This window comes from Hemiscyllium ocellatum, chromosome 31, assembly GCF_020745735.1.
Source record: "Hemiscyllium ocellatum isolate sHemOce1 chromosome 31, sHemOce1.pat.X.cur, whole genome shotgun sequence".
NCBI classification, from domain to species: domain Eukaryota; kingdom Metazoa; phylum Chordata; class Chondrichthyes; order Orectolobiformes; family Hemiscylliidae; genus Hemiscyllium; species Hemiscyllium ocellatum.
This window is the reverse complement of record NC_083431.1, coordinates 14,679,203-14,697,387: the sequence shown is the minus strand read 5'-3', so window position 1 is coordinate 14,697,387 and position 18,185 is coordinate 14,679,203. Positions and strand designations below refer to the sequence as shown.

The window sequence follows — 18,185 nt, the reverse complement described above, 5'->3', positions numbered from 1 at the left end:
CTCTTTCCTATCTTTCCCCAGAGCCCTCAAATCCCTTGTTAGTCAGGAATCTGTGCAACCCAGCCCTCAATAAATTTATTGGCCAAGCCTTCATTGTTCTCTCAACCTCTCCATCTTTACCTTTAAACCTCCCGATTCTCCCCCATGAGAGGAAACATTCTCTCTACATCTGCCTTGTTGAGGTCCCTCAGAATCTTGAGTGTTTCAACAAGATCTTGTCTCATCCTTCCTCAACCCCAAAGAATATCTACCCAACTATAACTACCCAACCTGCTTCATCTTCCCTCATAACAGGACCCCTCAGCCCTGGAATCTGCCCAGTCAACCAATTAAGAAGAAAGGTTTAACCACATTATAACGTTGACACTGCTGCTCGAAAAGCATTGATACAGAACCCCTGACCCTTTCAAATCCACCTCTACTCAGTTTGGGATTAAAGCTAAAATATTAGTTGCATTCGATTTTACTTTAATGACCTGGTAGCCACTCTTGTTTGTTTTTTGTCTGATATTGGAGTAGATCTTTGGTGTTGCCCTAAATCAAAAGGACGCCTTTTTTGATGTGATGGGTGTGTATGTTGAAGAATGACCAGTCAACTGTGTACTTACACAGCTGCTATTTCATTTCTTCACTGGTGGGATACTAGTGTCGCTGCCTGGGCCTGCATTTATTGCCTGTCCCTAGTTGTTCTTGAGAAGGTGGTGGTGAGCTGCCTTCTCGAACTACTGCAGTCCGTGTACTATAGCTCAACCTCCCTCGTTCTTAGGGAGGGAATTCCAGGATATTGCCCGTGACATACTTGTATATGTGGATGGTATGTGGCTTGGAGGGCTTTGAAATCCTTTGCCCCAATTCTTGGGTGCTGGAAAAGGTGCTTCAACATCGGCCAGCTTTTATATAAATAGTCTCTCAAAGGGCATCCTTTTTGCAGTGGCTGCAACTTTCGATTGAGGCTGTTATCAATTACTCTGTGTTTAATCCACCCAGCTCTGAAGAGTTGGGTGCAGTGAGGAGCAGGAAGTTAACACGAGACCGATTTACAATCACTATCTCATATTAAGCTGCTGGAGAATCTAGAAGAAGTTGGAATTGACCTTCTTGGAGCAGAGATATTTAAGAAGAGATTTATCAGAGATGTTCAAACTTGCATGGGGCTTTGTTGAGTAAATGGGTAAAAGTTGTTTCCACAGGCAAGGGGGTCAATAGCTCAAAGCCACATTTCAGATTGTTCTGGGAGGGGAGAGGAATATTTTAGGAAGTGCAGAGATTATTTAAATGTAGCAAGTTATAATGATCTGGAATGCAGTGCCTGAGAGGATGGCTGAAGCAGCTACAAGAATGACCTGTAAAAGGAAATTGGAGATATATGTGAGAAGACCACATTTGCAAGGCTGGGAGCAAGAAATCAGGGAGTGGAACTAATTGGTTTGAAGGAATTGATGTTAGAATTGTGGATGAGGCGATTCCTAAAGTTTGCTATTGCATTTTCATGTATTAATTGTTGTCCCTTTCTAAGTGATGCGCATTGCTCCTCTTTGCTTCATTAGTTGCAATATCTCTCGCTTTGTAAAGATTCCTGTCTCAGGTTAGATTCCTGGGAGTGAAATGAGTCCTGAGCTCCCAGAATGTTTTCCTTTGCAGAATTAGCTCCATCTCCTTGCTGGGTTGGCTGTTAACAATTTGTCTGTGTTCAGGGGCTAGTGAGGGGGAAATACCAATTTCAATGACCCACAGTGGAGCAGTCCCCAGTGTGGATATTGTGTAAAGTTGCTCGATTGTGGTGCGCTTGATTTATAGTGAAGATGTCTCGCCGGTAGATGACTGTAAGCTGCAATTGGGGTAAAATACAAGAGGAAAGGAGAAAATAGGAAAATTGGCTGTGATTGTGCCATAATGTCACCTGTCTCAGGGTAATTCTGTACTTTTTCTTTGAGATGGATTGAGATCTAAATCTCCATCTTCTGTACAAGTAATTTTGACCTTCACGTTGCGTAGTTAGTGACGTGATTTAGACGAGTTAGTAATGCAGAGTGAAGGTCAAAGCTATTTTCTATGAATAAATGCCTAGCTCCTGGTGATGAATTGCACCAAGGCTGCAAGTATTTAAATAGGTTTTGATTTATATTTTCATCCTTGATTTCCCCCACTGTACCCCTCCTTCCTCTGCTCTTAATTTGACCAATCTGGTAGCTTTCCAGTACTTGAGTCACGTGACATATCAGCTGGCTATTTGACTGTGGGGATTATCACACCCATGTCTGATCTTTGTTCTAGGCTGCAGTATCAAAAGCCAAGGCCCTGCTTCAGTCAGTAAACATTTGTTGCTGTCCCTCACAGTGTTTGTTTCTCCTTGAATTGCTGCGATTATCTGATCATCCATCTTTCTGAACACAACAAGGTCATGCAAAGTGGTGCTGCATTTACCTCAAAACAAGCGACTCTAGTTCCACAAAGAAGGAATCATGAAGCACTTCGGGAAGCCCCGAGAATATGAAAGACTGTGTATCGGTGTGTGTTTTTGGCCCTTGTTTACTGTAGAATTTATTCCCATTTGCTCACCAAAACATCAGGGCGCTCATAACTGGGCCGGATTTCTAAAAGTGGTGTTTGAGAGTGGCTCGTCAGTTGATGGGTGACTCTGAGTAGTGTGTGACTTGGCTGAAGTTTGCAGTTTCACAGAGGGTTTTCTGTTTGGTGTTTCCCTGGAGGGACCTGCAGAGAATCAGCACAACAGATGTTGCTGATGTACTTCCTGAAACTATGTCATGACGGAGCATTGTTCCCAAGTCTTTGCCAATGGCGTGAAATGACCAAGATGAAAAAAGAACTTCTCAATCTTTCTATCTTCTAAAAACAAACTGCCTAAGCACTGAAACTATAAAATCCCTTAAAGATTTTATTTTAAGGGTTTTAGAGTTTGTCCTTTTTTTGTGATGGGAATTTGATCCATCATTTCCTGAAAGCACATTCCTGAACCCCTTCCAGCTATGAAGGAGTGTCGTACTTGACTCAGTGGTAACTCGTTTCTCTCTCCACAGATGTTGCCAGACCTGCTGAGTTCCTCCTGCATTCTGTGTTTGTATCAGGCACAATACCTTGCTGATTTACTGCCCTGTAGCTTGTGAATGAAGCTTTGATGTTGAATCTTTGCTGCACTATTTGACTGCAAAAGGCATCAGAGACAAGACAGAGGAGCAACTTTTTTTTTCCCCCACATTTTCTTTCTTCCTCTTTATAAACTCCTCCCTCTGTAATCCAGGGTCACCGAGGCCAATTGCAACATGCGTTTATTGGGATCAGCCGAGCTCAGGTGTCAATCAGTGGTTCGAGATCTTAATTCTTGAGTTGCAAGGTTCTGGGTTCAAGTCCCCTTTATAGAACCCTCAGAACAACATACAGGTTGATACTCCAGCTCAGAACTTGAGTGAATGCTGCATCGGTGACTATTACACAGGCGCACACACAGGCGCGCGCACACAGACACACCAGGTGGAAACAGCCCCACGCCGTTATTTAAAGAAATACAGAAGTTATTCTTGATGTCCTGGCCAATACTTACCGAAGACCAATTTATCTGCCCATGCTCTCACTGCTGTATGTGGGATCTTGCTATACACACACTGCTGTATTTCTTGCATTACAACAATGACTGTGTGGTTCATTGGTTTCAAATGCTTCTGAAAGGGTTAGATGAATGAAAATCTTTTGATTGTTTCTTTTTAACTTGGCACAGGGTGACGATCTCAAAGTGTTCTGTACAAAAGTAGAAATTTCTGCTGCTGCATTTTGCACGTTTTAATTTACCCCCACACACGCACACCCCAATTCTTTCTCCAGTTCTTCCTTTCTTACTCACGCGAGTGCTCGGGGGTTCACCTCCACACCCCTGATCCAAGCAGCACTTTTACTGAGTGTTTGTACAACCACGGCGAGGTTTAAACTGAAGGTGATCTACATCCCAGTAAGGTTTGAGCTGGCCGGGGCTGGATCCACTTTGGTGGTTTTCGCTTTCAGCCAGTGAGTGCTCGCATTCGTGACGGCTCACTGAACATTCCTGTCCACCCTTGTGACAGATAAACTCTTCCAACAAATGTCAGGAATGAATTCAGCTTCTGTGATCTTAAAAATTGACTCATCCTGAGCTGACCCAAAAGGGATTTGTTGACCGTTTGGACTAAATCAATACAGTTTATTCTCTGGCTCCTTCCTGCCTTTGGCTTACCAGGAAACTGCGGCAGAGTTAATTCAAGGTGTTTGCAAATGGTCTCGACGTGAAGCCTCCTGTGTTGTTAGTAGCTGGACCAGGTTCCCTGGATTTTCCAGCCTGATATTGCTAAGAGGAATGGGGAGTAGGGATACTGCTGGGCATTTCTGCCTTGAAAGGAGTCTGAGGCTATTGGGGATTGGGAGGGAATGTGGAGATGGATCCCCAATCGGATGAACCACAATCCTGTTAAACCATGGACCAGGGCCTGAAAGGCCACTCCTCCTCTTGCTGCTAGTTAGTATCATTATAGAATTTCTCCAATGTGGAAACAGACCCTTCAGCCCAACAAGTCCGAAGAGTATCCCACCCAAACCCTTCCCCTACTACCCTACATTTACCCTTGATTAATGCATCTAATCTACACATCCCTGAACACTATGGGCAATTTAGCATGGCAAATTCACCTAATCTGCATATCCTTTGGATTGTGGGAGGAAACTGGAACACCTGGAGAAAACCCACACAGACACTGAGATGATATGCAAAATCCACACAGATGGTTGCCTGAGGCTGGAATTGAACCCTGGCCCCTGGCGCTGTGAGGCAACGGTGCTAACCACTGAGCCACCATGCTGCCAGGTTTAAGATGAGAGGGGCAAGATGTAAAAGGGACCTGAGGGACAAATGTTGCACGCAGTGGGTGGTGTTTATGGAATGAGCTGCCAGAAGAGGTGATGGATGCTGGTACAATTAGTGGGCGGCACGGTGGCACAGTGGTTAGCACTGCTGCCTCACAGCGCCTGTAGACCCGGGTTCAATCCCCGACTCAGGCGACTGACTGTGTGGAGTTTGCACTGTCTGCGTGGGTTTCCTCCGGGTGCTCCGGTTTCCTCCCACAGTCCAAAGATGTGCGGGTCAGGTGAATTGGCCAAGCTAAAATTGCCCGTAGTGTTAGGTAAGGGGTAAATGTAGGGGATGGGTGGGTTGCGCTTCGGCGGGTCGGTGTGGACAGGGCCTGTTTCCACAGTAAGTCTAATCTAATATAAAAACAATGACAGCATCTAAAAGACGTCTGGTTGAGTATATGAATAGGAAGGGTTTAGAGGGATATGGACCAAATGTTGGCAAATGGGGCTAGGTCAGATTGGGATTTTTGGTAGGTGCAGGTGAGTTGGACTGAAGGGTCTGTTTCCCTGCTGTAAAACTCTGACTCTGTAACGACTCCTTGAAAATATTGAATGTTTTGGCCTCACCTGTTTCCTGTAGCAGAGAATGCCTTGGGGCCCGCCACTGAAGACTTCTTGTCAACTCCATCCTGTGTCTTTAGATTGAGATCCCTGTTTCTGGACTTGCTGTCATGGAGAACATCCTTCCTGTGTTTGCCCTGTCCATTCTTGTTAGAATTATGATCGGTTGTCATTTTCTCTCTTTTTCTTTAAAGTAAATGGAATGATGCTGATTATAACATCCTGAAAGCTGGCAGAGGTAATAGTTAATTTATTTGTGGGTAAGAAGGTTGGGTATTTTTGAACTTCTGCCTGTGCAGAATGGAGGAATATAGGGTGTTGACCAACCATGAGCTTTCAACTGCAGTCTGTGGAAACGTTGGTCAGAGCATCTGCTTTATTGTCAAAACATGAGGACGATTAGCACTCGAACCCAACTGTTGGGATGATGTTGCTTAGATTAGATTATATTCCTATAGTTTGGAAATGGATCCTTCGACCCAACAAGTCCACACCGTCCCTCAGAAGAGTAACCCACCCAGACCATTCCCCTACAATATATTTACCTCTAACTAATGCACCTAACACTATGGGCAATTTAGCATGGCTAATTCACCTGACCTGCACACCTTTTGGACTCTGGGGGGGAAACCAGAGCATCCAGAGGAAACCCATGCAGACACTGGGAGAATGTGCAAACTCCACACAGAAGTTGCCTGAGGCTGGAATCGAACCTGGGTCCCTAGTGCTGTGAGGCAGCAGTGCTAACCGCTGAGCCACTGTGCTGCCCCTTGCTGTTTGAGACCTTCCTGGATCTCTGCCAGTTTTGACTCTTGTCTATCTGTAATTTCCATTGCTGCTCATTCAGCAGCATGCCCTCCACTGCCTGGACTCTAAGCTTTGAAATTCCCTCCCTCGACCTCTCAGCTTGTCTCTCCTTTTTTAAATTGCTTATCATTAAGTATCTCTTTGGTCAAGCTCCTGATCAGCTATCCTGATACTTCCATGCATTTTTGATGTCATGTTTTACTCCTGTGAAGGGTCTGGGAATGTTTGACTGTGTTGACATAGTATAGGTTCATTTTGTTGGTGCTAATGTGTGTGCCTTTCTGGTCCTAGGTTTCTCCACAGGAGATGGTGCAGGAAATCCATCAGGTCCTTATGGATAGAGAGGACACCTGCCATCGCACCTGCTTCTCTCTACAGCTGGATGGAAATGTTCTGGACAACTTCTCTGAACTGAAATCCATCGAAGGCCTGCAGGAAGGTTCCAATCTGAAAGTAGTTGAAGGTATTGTACTGTCTCCCACTTCAGAGTTGGGCAGTGGGCTGTATTACTTCCATATTTCTTTTCTCTTATCTTAGGGATTTAAAAAAAAATCCATACTTTGTATGACTTGAATCACTGTTTCCTGATGTATTTTACATTAACAACCTTTGTGTCCTGTTCCAGGAGCCTTGGTCTGTATTAATCTTTTGTGGATGGGAATGCAGAGGTGTGAATGTAGTTCCAGGTGGTAGATGAGCCAGACCTTGTGAGCCCACTGTGCCTTCAATCAGTCATTAATGAGTGCTCTGAGATCAATCACGTTGAAAGAGAAAAGAGCCATGGTCTGTTCTTTCTGTGCTGTTCTTTTGACTACCAATGGGCCATGGCAGACTGAACCGTTACTTGATCATCTGAGGAGAAACTTCTTTACGCAGAGAGTTGTTAGGATTTGGAATGCACTGCCTGAGAGAGTGGTAGAGGTGGATTGCATAGGAAGTTTCTCACTAGAGCCGGATATGTCTTAGAGTCAGGGGTGTACAGCACGGAAACAGACCCTTCGTCCAACTTGTCCAAGCCAACCAGATATCCCAACCCAATCTAGTCCCACCTTCCAGTACCTGGCCTATATCCCTCCAAACTGTTCCCATTCATATACCCATCCAGATGCCTTTTAAATGTTGTAATTGTACTAGCCTCCACTACTTCCTCTGGCAGTTCATTCCATACACACACCACCCTCTGTGTGAAAAATCTGCCTTTTAGGTTTCTTTTATATCTATTTCCCCCCCCCCCCCCCCCCCCCCCACCCCCACCCTAAACCTATGTCCTCTAGTTCTGGACCCCCCCCCCCCAGGAAAAGACCTTGTCTATTTACCCAATCCATGTCTCTCATGGTTTTATAAACCTCTATAAGATCACGTCTCAGCCTCTGATGCTCCTGGGAAAACAGTCCAAGCCTGTTCAACCTCTCCCTGTAGCTCAATATCCATGTAAATTTTTCCTGAACCCTTTCAGGTTTCACAACATCCTTCCGATAAGAAGGAGACCAGAATTGCACACAGTATTCCAAAAGTGGCCTAACTGATGTCCTGTACAGCCACATCCTGACCTCCCAACTCCTGTACTCTGACCAATAAAGGAAAGCATACCAAACGCCACCTTCACTATCTTATCTACCTGCGATTCTACTTTCAAGGAGCTATGAACCTGCACTCCAAGATCTCTTTGTTCAGCAACACTCACTAGGACTTTACCATTAAGTGTATATGTCCTGCTAAGATTTGCTTTCCCAAAATGCAGCACCTCGTATTTATGTAAATTAAACTCCATCTGCCACTTCTCAGCCCAGTGGCTCATCTGATCAAGATCCCTTTGTAATCCAAGGTGACCTTCTTCGCTGTCCACTACACCTCCAATTTTGGTGTCATCTGCAAACTTACTAACTGTACCTCTTAACCTCACATCCAGACCATTTATATAAATGATGGACCCAGCACGGATCCTTGTGGCACTCCACTGGTCACAGGCCTCCAGTCTGAAAAACAACTCTCCTCCACCTCCCTCTGTCTTCTACCTTCAAGCCAGATCTTTATCCAAACGGCTAGTTTACCCTGTAGACAATGAGATAGAACCTTGCTAACCAGTCTCCCATGGGGAACCTTGTTGAACGGCTTACTCAAGTCCATATAGATCACATCTACCGCTCTGCCCTCATCAGTCCTCTTTGACTTTTCTGAAGAAGTAAAAATCAAGTTTGTGAGACATGATTTCCCATGCACAAAGTCATGTTGACTATCCCTAATCAGTCCTTGCTTTTCCAAATACATGTACATCCTGTCCCTCAGGATTCCCTCCAACAACTTGCCCACCACCGGCGTTTGGCTCACTGGTCTATAGTTCCCTGGCTTGTTCTTATCACCTTACTTAAACAGTTACCAACCTCCAGTCTTTTGGCACCTCACCTGTGGCTATCGATGATACAGATATCTCAGCAAGAGGCCCAGCAATCACTACTCTAGCTTCCCACAGTTCTAGGGTACGCCTGATCGGGTCCTGGGGTTTTATCCACTTTTATGCATTTCAAGACATCCAGCACTTCCTCCTCTGTAATATGGACATTTTTCAAGGTGTCACCATCTATTTCCCTATATTCTATATCTTCCACATCCTTTTCCACAGTAAATATTGATGCAAAATACTCGTTTAGTATTTCCCCAATCTCCTGCAGCTCCACACAAAGGCCACCTTGTTGATCTTTGAGGGGCCCTATTTTCTCCCTAGTTATCCATTTGTTCTTAATGTATTTGTAAAAATCCTTTGGATTCTCCTTAATTCTATTCGTCAAAGCTATCTCATGTCCCCTTTTTGCCCTCCTGATTTCCCTCTTAAGTAAACTCCTACTGCCTTTATATTCTTCTACGGATTCACTTGATCTGTCCTGATATAAGCTCTTCCTTTTGCTTAACCAAACCCTCAACTTCTTTAGTCATCCAGCATTCCCTATACCTACCAGCCTTTCCTTTCACCCTGACAGGAACATACAGGCTCTGGCTTCTCGTTATCTCATTTCTGAAGACTTCCCATTTTCTCGCTGTCCTTGTACTGCGAACATTTGACCCGTATCAGCTTTTGAAAGTTCTTGACTAATACCGTCAAAATTGGCCTTTCTTCGATTAAGAACTTCAACTTTTAGATCTGGTCTATCTTTTTCCATCACTATTTTAAACTAATAGAATTATGGTCGCTGGCCCCAAGGTGCTCCCCCACTGACACCTCCGTCACCTGCCCTGCCTTATCTCCCAAGAGGAGGTCAAGCTTTGCATCTTCTCTAGTCAGTACATCCACATACTGATTCAGAACATTTCTTGTACATTGGCTTAACAAATTCCTCTCCATTTAAACCCTTAACACTGTCAATTCCAGTCTATGTTTGGAAAGTTAAAATCACCTATCATTTCCACTCTATTATTCTTATAACTGAGATCTCCTTACAAATTTGTTTCTCAATTTCCGTCTGACTATTAGGGGCTCTATAATATAATCTCAATAAGGTGATCATCCCTTTCTTATTTCTCAGTTCCACCCAAATAACTTGCCTGAATGTGTATTTGAAAGCGATGAATATAGGGCTGGACAGTGGGACTGGCTGGGTAGCTGTTTTAGTACAGACTTGTTGGGTCAAATGGTCACCTTCTGTACTGAAAAATTCTATCATAGAATCATAGAACCCCTACACGTGTGGAAACAGGCACTTTGGCCCAACAAGTCTACACCAACCCTCCAAAACGAAACCCCCCCCCCAGATGCAATCCCTTATTATCCTATATTTACCCCGACTAATGCACCTAACCTACACATCCCTGAACACATGCTATGGGCAGTTTAGCATGGCCAATTCACCTAATCTGCACATCTTTGGACTGTGGGAGGAAAGCGGAGCACCCGGAGGAAACCCATGCAGACATGGGGAGAACATGCAAACTCCACGCAAACAGTTGGCAGAGGCTGGATTTGAACCCATGTCCCTGGCACTGTGAGACATCAGTGCCTATCACTGAGCCATCGTGCCACCCTACCATTTTTATCTTGGTTCCCAGCTCCATACCAATGACTCCCTAGCTGTGCATATGGTCTTTCACCCACCAATGGTTGTCTCAACTACACCTGTCTCAGCAGGCTTTAACAAAATTAATCCAATTCATTTGACTTTTTCCCAGCTCTTGATTTTTCGTTTGTTGAAATTTGTGAGCCTCAAGGTTTGGAAAGGCTTGTTCCTTAGCACTGTTTTGTTGCTGGATATATTTTGCACATAACGCTAAGGATAATTTAGTGTCAGCTGTCTGAGATATCTGGATGTTTAATGGCAGTGTAAAACTTGATACGTGATCTCTACAGCTCTGTGGAGCACGGTCTAAAAGCTCAGACGTTCCAGTTTTGCTAAGGCAATTCATAATCTCTAAGGATCGGGGGAAAACTCCATTAGTTGGAGTCGTACCTGGACTAGGACAGCTCTGCAGGAGTTCGTCAGGGTAGTGTCCTAGGCCCAACCATCTTCAGCTGCTTCACCAATGACCTTCCCTACATCATAAGGTCAGAAGTGGGATGTTCACTGATGATTTTGCAGCGCCATTTGTGTCTCCTCCAATGTTCAAATGCAACAAGATCTGGACAGTATCCAGGCTGGGGCTGACATGGCATTTGCCACTTGGGTGTGAGACATGTCTCCAGTAAGAGAGAATCTAACCATTGCCCTTTTGACATTCAGTGACATTACCATCACTGAATCCCCCAACTCTCGACATCCCGGGTGTTACTAGAAACTGAACTGGACTAGCTATGTAAATAGAGTGGTTACAAGAAGCTAGAAGCAGCGAGTTACTCATCTCCTGACTCTCCAAAGCCTATCCACCATCAACAAGGCACAAGTCAGGAGTATGGTGGAATATTCCCTGTATTCCAACACACTTAAGAAGCTTAATACCGTCCAGGACAAAGCAGCTCACTTGATTGGCATCACATCCACAAACAATCACTTCCTTCACCAGGAGCAGTGTGGAGAAAGTGAGGACTGCAGATGCTGGAGATCAAAGTTGAAAAATGTGCTGGAAAAGCACAACGGGTCAGCCAGCATCTGAGGAGCAGCAGAGTCAATGTTTTGAGCACTAGCTTTTCATCAGGAATGTGGAATTGACTGTCCTGCTCCTCAGATATTGCCTGGCTGGCTGTGCTTTTCCAGCACTACACTTTTTGACTCCAGAGCAATGTGCACCTTCTCCAAGGTACACGCAGAAATTCACCTGGCACCTTAGCCAGCAGATTCCGAATTCCGAGCCTCTGCAATGTACAAGGACAAGGGCAGCAGATACATGGGAACCTGTACCTTTCTGAAAATGTGTTGCTGGAAATACGCAGCAGGTCAGGCAGCATCCAAAGAGCAAGAGAATCGACGTTTCGGGCATGAGCCCTTCTTCAGGACATTTCTTCAGGACATTATATACATTTCCCCCGTCAGGTCACGCATCATCTTGAAATATATCACCATTCCTTCACTTGTCACTGGGTCAAAATCCTGGAACTCTCCCTAACCAAGTTGTGGATTTGTCTACAGCAAAAGACTTTCAGTAGTTCATGAAGGCAGCTCACTACCACCTCCTTGAGGACAACTAGGAATGAGTGAGAGATGCTGGCACAGCCAGCAATGCTCATGTCCCATGAATGAATTGTTTAGAAATTTTGATCGTATGAAAATTTTTAGTTATCAGGAACGGAGTCTGAAGACCGTCTCTAGTATCCTTCTAGGGAAATGGGCAACATTTCGTGCTCCAGTCAGTCTGCACTTTGAATACTGCATTCCGATCTGGTCACCAAGAAAAGTTCCATACCTTTGCTCCCAGGTGTCAGGAGAATTGAGAAAAGGTAAAAAAAACTTGTGTGTTTCAACACAGAAAGGAGATGGCTGAACTCACCTTAAAATGTATCTAAAAATTGTGGAAAATATTCCTTCAAATCAAACTTGAATACAGAACAAAGATATATCCTTTCAGCTTGACAGCAATTTTTAATGCTTTGAATACAGCGATTAACCTGCAAAATGAACTTCCAGTTGAGGTAGTGAAAGGAAATATCTGGGAATCATTCAAGAAACAGTCAGATGCTGCATTGTGATGGCAACCGGATGTTAGAATATCTCTGGATTGTTAAGGAAAGATGGGCTGAATGGCCTTTCCCATCCCATAATAGTTTTGCTCCAGCAGTATTTTAAAATGAGCTTAATTGCAACAAGTGACCAGCTTTCTTTGTGTCTTCTCAAAGAGCCTTACACTGTCCGTGAAGCCCGGATACACGTGCGGCACATCCGAGACCTGCTGAAGAGCTTGGATCCCTCTGATTCCTACAATGGTATCGACTGCAATTCTTTGTCGTTTCTGAGTTTGTTCACTGAGGGAGATCTGGGAGGTAAGAAGAGAACTGCACTGTGATGTGTACACATGAGATAATGAAGGAAATGTGTCTATTCCCTAAAAGCTGCTACAAGAGTGTGGAGAAATTCAGATCCTAGCATGAAGTTGCATGTTGCCTTTGATTTATAAACTGTCCTTTTAGTAATTTTGTTTGCGTTCTCTGGAAGTTGCCAGTGACCCAGATTGAACTGCCTTCCTATCGGCACCTTTTCCAGCGAGGGGACAGTGTTGTCTCCTAACCCTAGTAGAAAACTGCCTTCGAAGGCAGCTCGGTGGTTAGCACTGCTCCTCACAGCACCAGGGACCCAGGCTTGATTCCACCCTTGGGCAACTATCCACATGGAGTTTGCACATTCACCCCATATCTGAGTGGATTTCCTCCCACAGTCCAAGCATGTGCAGGTTCGATGATTAACCAAGGGAAATGAGGTGTTATGGAGATAGGATAGGCGGGTGGATCTGGGTGGGATGCTCTTTAGAGGGTCGGTGTGGACTCAATGGGCTGAATGGCTTGCTTCCATACTGGAGGAATTCTGGTGATAGTCATCAAGCCCCCTATTCCACGAGCTGTTACAAAGATGTAAATGATGTGAAAGACTCCCAGATGGTTAATTTGCCTGCCTTTTAACCACAGTCTAAAGATAGATAAGCTCTCACCAGGTTGCATCAATAAACAAGTAAACAAAACTGGTTAAAAGATGCACTTGTTTAACATAAATGAATGGAAAACCTTATTAACTACTAATATACAAACTTAAAGTATATATATATATCCCCATTAAATCCATATCTCTCTGTCTCTGTCTGTCTGTCTGTCTGTCTGTCTGTCTCTCTCTCTGTCTCTCTCTCTCTGTCTCTGTCTCTCTCTCTCTCTGTCTCTCTCTCTCTGTGTCTCTCTCTCTCTCTCTGTCTCTTTCTCTCTCATATCTCTCAAAAATGTCAAATTCTGTATCTCCAAAAGCCTCCTGATCTTGTATAACTGATAAGTGAGCACAAACTGTTCCACTTCTTAACCCTTAAGAGTTGCGATAGACAAACAGTTGCATTTTTTTTTCAAACAGCCGTATCCGAGAATCTGTTTTCCCAGTGTATATTCCAAATAAACTTGCATAATTCTTACAATTGCAGCATTAGATTTTTACTTGATCAAATGTTCAACTGTCTCCTACATGAATGAATGAGTTAATTTAGCTGATAACAAATGGAAAAAAAATATGGATCTACGTTGAGTCTGTTTACTGGCACCAAAGAATACTGAAGGTAGTCTCTGCCCTGCTGAGAGGGAGAGAGACAGACTGTCATCAACGCAGCATGTTTCATGGCTGCTGGCTGTCTCTGTGCTTTACACCCGGAACAGTACTTCCACAGTGCTATCACTGTTTGTAACATTGGAAATGCAGCAGCCATGTTGTGCACCCCTTCATGATTGACATTGTGGGAATGACTGAGTAATCTGTTTTTTGTTTGTGTCATTTTGATTGAGGGAATGAACATTAACCAGGGCACTGGTAATAATGTCTACTCTTGGAAATGGTGCCAGGGGTCTTTTGAACATCTATCTGAGAGGGGAACAGGATCTCTGTTTAACATCTGAACCAGAAGATAGCACCTTCAGCTTTCCAGCTCTCCTTCACTACTGTGCTGGAGCATCAGCCTTGATTGTTCAGCTCATGCCCTGAACCTGGAAATTAGTGACACGGGCACATGTCCTGACAACTGGGCCATCTCTGAAGGCCAATCCAGATTACTGCTGCTGCTGTGCAGCTCCTTACTACTTACTGTCAGCCAGTCTAGCTGCTCTGCAGTTCAGTATGACCCTGGCTGAGCGAACACTTCAAAGTCATTTACTTACCACATCGCCAACAGAATTGGAAATCTATCAACCTTTACCTTAAATGTACTGAGTCTCCCCGTTCTTCTGTGGTAGAGAATTCCAAAGGCTCTCAACCCTCTGAGTAATTTCTTTTTATTCATTCACAGAATGTGACCATTGCTGGCTAGACCAGCATTTTTTTGACCATCCCTAATTACCCAGAGGGCATTAAGAGTCAGCCATATTGCTGTATGTCTGGGGTCACATGACAGCCAGACCAAGTTAAGAAGGACAGATTTCCTCACCTAAAGGCGGTTAGGGAACCAGTTGAGTTTTTATGTCGATCAACAGCAGATTTTCTTCAATTCAAACTTCACCATCTGCCTTTGGTGGGATTTGAAACTGTGTCCCTAGAACATCAGCCTGAGATTCTGGATTGTCTGTCCAGTGACATTACCGTAACACCACTGCCTCTCTCTTGATTTCTCCGTATCCCGGGTCTGAGTGGCACATTACTGTTTTGTATTGGAACTGTGTGCAGACATCAGGGAATGGGTTGCCTGTTTCTGTTATTGCCAATAGTTTTCACAGAAATAATGGAAGATGCCAGAAAGTGATGTTTGTGGTGATGCAATTGAGCGACACCTTCAGGAATGGAGAAAATTGGAGTATTTATTATTTGATTAAATTCTCATGATAGAGCTCATGCTGAAGTATAAAGGGACCACTTTTTTAAAAAAAATTGCTGCAGCCTGACCGTGATTTGATTTCAGTGCATGTGGGGCTGGGGGAGGCAGACCAGCCCTGCAGCGTTCACTGCTTAAAACCAAAGACAGATGTTTTATTTCTGTAGCTGGTGTTTGACAGCTGTGACAGGAGCTGAAGTTTCAAAAGGCAATGAGGGACAGAAGTCACAACTTCAAATAAATTGTGCATTAAAGTGTTTGTTCTGGGAATGCTTTTGACAATGAGGTTTCTGATAACATAAAATAAATCTGATCCATTATTAACTAATCCATCAGTTTTTATTCTACTGTGCTTTGTCAACTGTGGGCAGAGGTGGCACTGAATAAAGTGAGGAATGTAGTTGCTGATGGGAAGGAATCGCGTCACTGGTTTCTCTTGTAATTTTGAAACATTTTGTTTTCAGAGACTGGCAAGCGCAAGAGGAAAGGCTCTGAGTTGGAGCAAATTGACTGCACACCCCCTGAGCATATCCTCCCTGGCAGCAAGGAGCGCCCTTTGCTCTTTCTCCAGCCTCAGACCAAGGATGCAAAGGTACAACAAAAGCAAAATGTTACAGATACTAAAAACACGAGGTTGAAATGGCAAATGCTGCAGCAGGTCGCACAACAGAGAGGATCGGGGTGAATATTTCAGATTAATGATGCGGCGCAAAACTGTTTATTTGTCCAAGTTGTAATCGTGATCTGTGTAATTAAAGTGAGGGTGAGCCATTCTGTCCACTGGTGCAGGTTCTAATGGTATTCGCACACACTGCAAAGGCTTCTACTTCATAATTGACCCTGGGCGAATTGAAGTGTTGCTTTTAGGATAAGGAATGATGGGACAGCATAGGTTGAAGCATTCTCTTCCTGGTTATCAATGGCCTTCAGGGCTGGAGTTCGCTGAGAGTTCCCTGATGAATGGTTGGCCCAGGGGACAACATTGGAACAATCAAGTCTGAAGCTCACAAATGCATTGAGAGGTTCACCAGAAGGGAGCTGAATGAGGGACGTATGTGGTGGGGTTGGGTTGGAAAATCTTTGTACTGGGATTGAAAGTTGAGCCCTAGGTCAAACAGGATGCGTTGAGGTTAAGAGTTGGCAAAATCCCTGCGGTCATAGATGAGGGTAAAGAGCGGAGTTGATAATCAGATCTGGGTGGCAAGAGGACACACTTGCTTCAGTCTTGACAATAGCTTCCTGGAGGAAATGGTTCTTTCTCCAAAATTGGCTGTCAAAATCTATCTAGAAGTAATTCCTGAGAAGAGAAGATCTTGTGCAGATGCCTTTTGTTATATTTTGACTGGGTTGGGTCATCTGTGGCCAGTGCCATAAATCTGGGCAATGAGACTGAGGATGGTGTGGTTGACTGTACCAGTTGGTGTAGAGATGATGAGTGCACCATGGTCATCGATGTCTTTGTCTTTGGTTAGGAATGTTTGGTGCTGTGGCAAGTTTTGATACAGAATTGTCACATGCAACATGGAGTATTAAAAAATGTTAAATCATTATTCCAACATATTACTAAGTTTCCATAATTGTCCAGTTAATGCTTCCCTATAACCTTGTTACAAAGGTTTGTCATTAGGTGCTGTGTAAATGTGTTAAATTGCATAGCTGTATAAGAATTGTAAATTTTAATTGGCTTTTCTCCCTTTCTGCAGCCTCTGCAGTGCCTGAAAGTGTTAACTATGAGTGGCTGGAACCCTCCCCCAGGTAACCGTAAGATGCACGGTGATCTGATGTACCTGTATGTGGTTACCATGGAGGATCGGCATGTCAGTATCACTGCCTCAACCCGAGGGTTCTACGTAAACCAGTAAGTTTTTTTTTCCCTGTGTGTCTGCTTGTGCTTCTGGGGAGTCTTTATTCCTTCTGTGTGGATTGATTTTCTTTTCTCTCTTCCTGTTATGTTTTGGGGAGAGAGGGAAATGTCTCTGATTTCTGCTGGGGACACCCCCGTGGTTACACAAGGTCACCTTGGAAACTTGACACATGATGGATATGATGTAAGCCAGGCACCTTGCTTTTAAGAAAAGCTCCTGACTGGAACAAGCAGTTAGGCTGTGATTGATCAGGGCAATTGCAGATGCTTAGTGGGTGGAAAACTTTGCATGAGTTGATTTTAACTGGCTGTAAAATGGGAATAAATTCCCAGTTGGTGAGTTATCCCTTGTCCTTCAGGACAAAGTAATGATCTGTGCAGCTTATAAAGACTTTGTCAATGGCAGATGTAGTGAGTCCAGCAATGCCTGATCAGTAAAGATCGCTGCACTGCTCCTGACTCCTGGACTGTTGCAGCTTCACTCAATGTAACAATGTATCACTACCCGGGATGGCGACTGTACCATTCAAGGTCGGAGACGGTTACAGAGAGTGGTGAACATAGCCCGGACAATCACAGACACCAACCTCCCATCTATAGAATCCATCTACCAGGCCCGCTATCAAGGAAAGGCCACCAGCATTCTCAAATATCCATCCCACCCTGGCAATGTTTTTCCACAACTTCTACCATCGGGGAGAAGGTACAGAAGCCTGAACGTGCACCAGCTGGTTTTGTAACAGTTTCTACCCTACTGTTAATACTGAATGGACTCTCAAACTCTTAACATTCACCTGTACCTGTGTTTTTGATTTTGCTGCTGTTCACCTATTATTAACTTATCTATGCTACTTAACTCTTTAACTCTGTGATCTGCCTGTGTTGCTCACAAGACAAAGCTTTTCACTGTGCCTCAGTACACATGACAATAAATTCAATCCAATGTAACACTCATAGCTAACATTGGCTCCAAATCGTCTCAAAGCCATGGGTTGGGAATAGCAGAAGAACAGCCCTGTCAGGACTTCCGTGTACTTGATGTATTCCCTTTGTCACTCTTTCTGTAGAGGTATCTGCCTCCAACCACCCCCATCCCCATCACCAAACTAAATTATATAACCTCTAGGATAGCAGTCTCAGGAGTACTTCCCATGGTGTT

The 18,185-nt window shown here is 44.2% G+C and overlaps 1 protein-coding gene across 3 annotated transcripts in view; it reads left to right on the top strand.

The window, feature by feature from the left end:
• The window catches only part of cluha (clustered mitochondria (cluA/CLU1) homolog a), a 91,077-nt gene that overhangs the window by 29,399 nt on the left and 43,493 nt on the right, over positions 1-18,185 (top strand). For all 3 annotated transcript variants that reach the window (XM_060848026.1, XM_060848025.1, XM_060848027.1), the window contains exons 3-6: positions 6,553-6,724; positions 12,515-12,658; positions 15,627-15,754; positions 16,866-17,020. In XM_060848026.1, the coding sequence (XP_060704009.1) occupies positions 6,553-6,724; positions 12,515-12,658; positions 15,627-15,754; positions 16,866-17,020 (599 nt within the window). The remainder of the gene's footprint in view (positions 1-6,552; positions 6,725-12,514; positions 12,659-15,626; positions 15,755-16,865; positions 17,021-18,185) is intronic.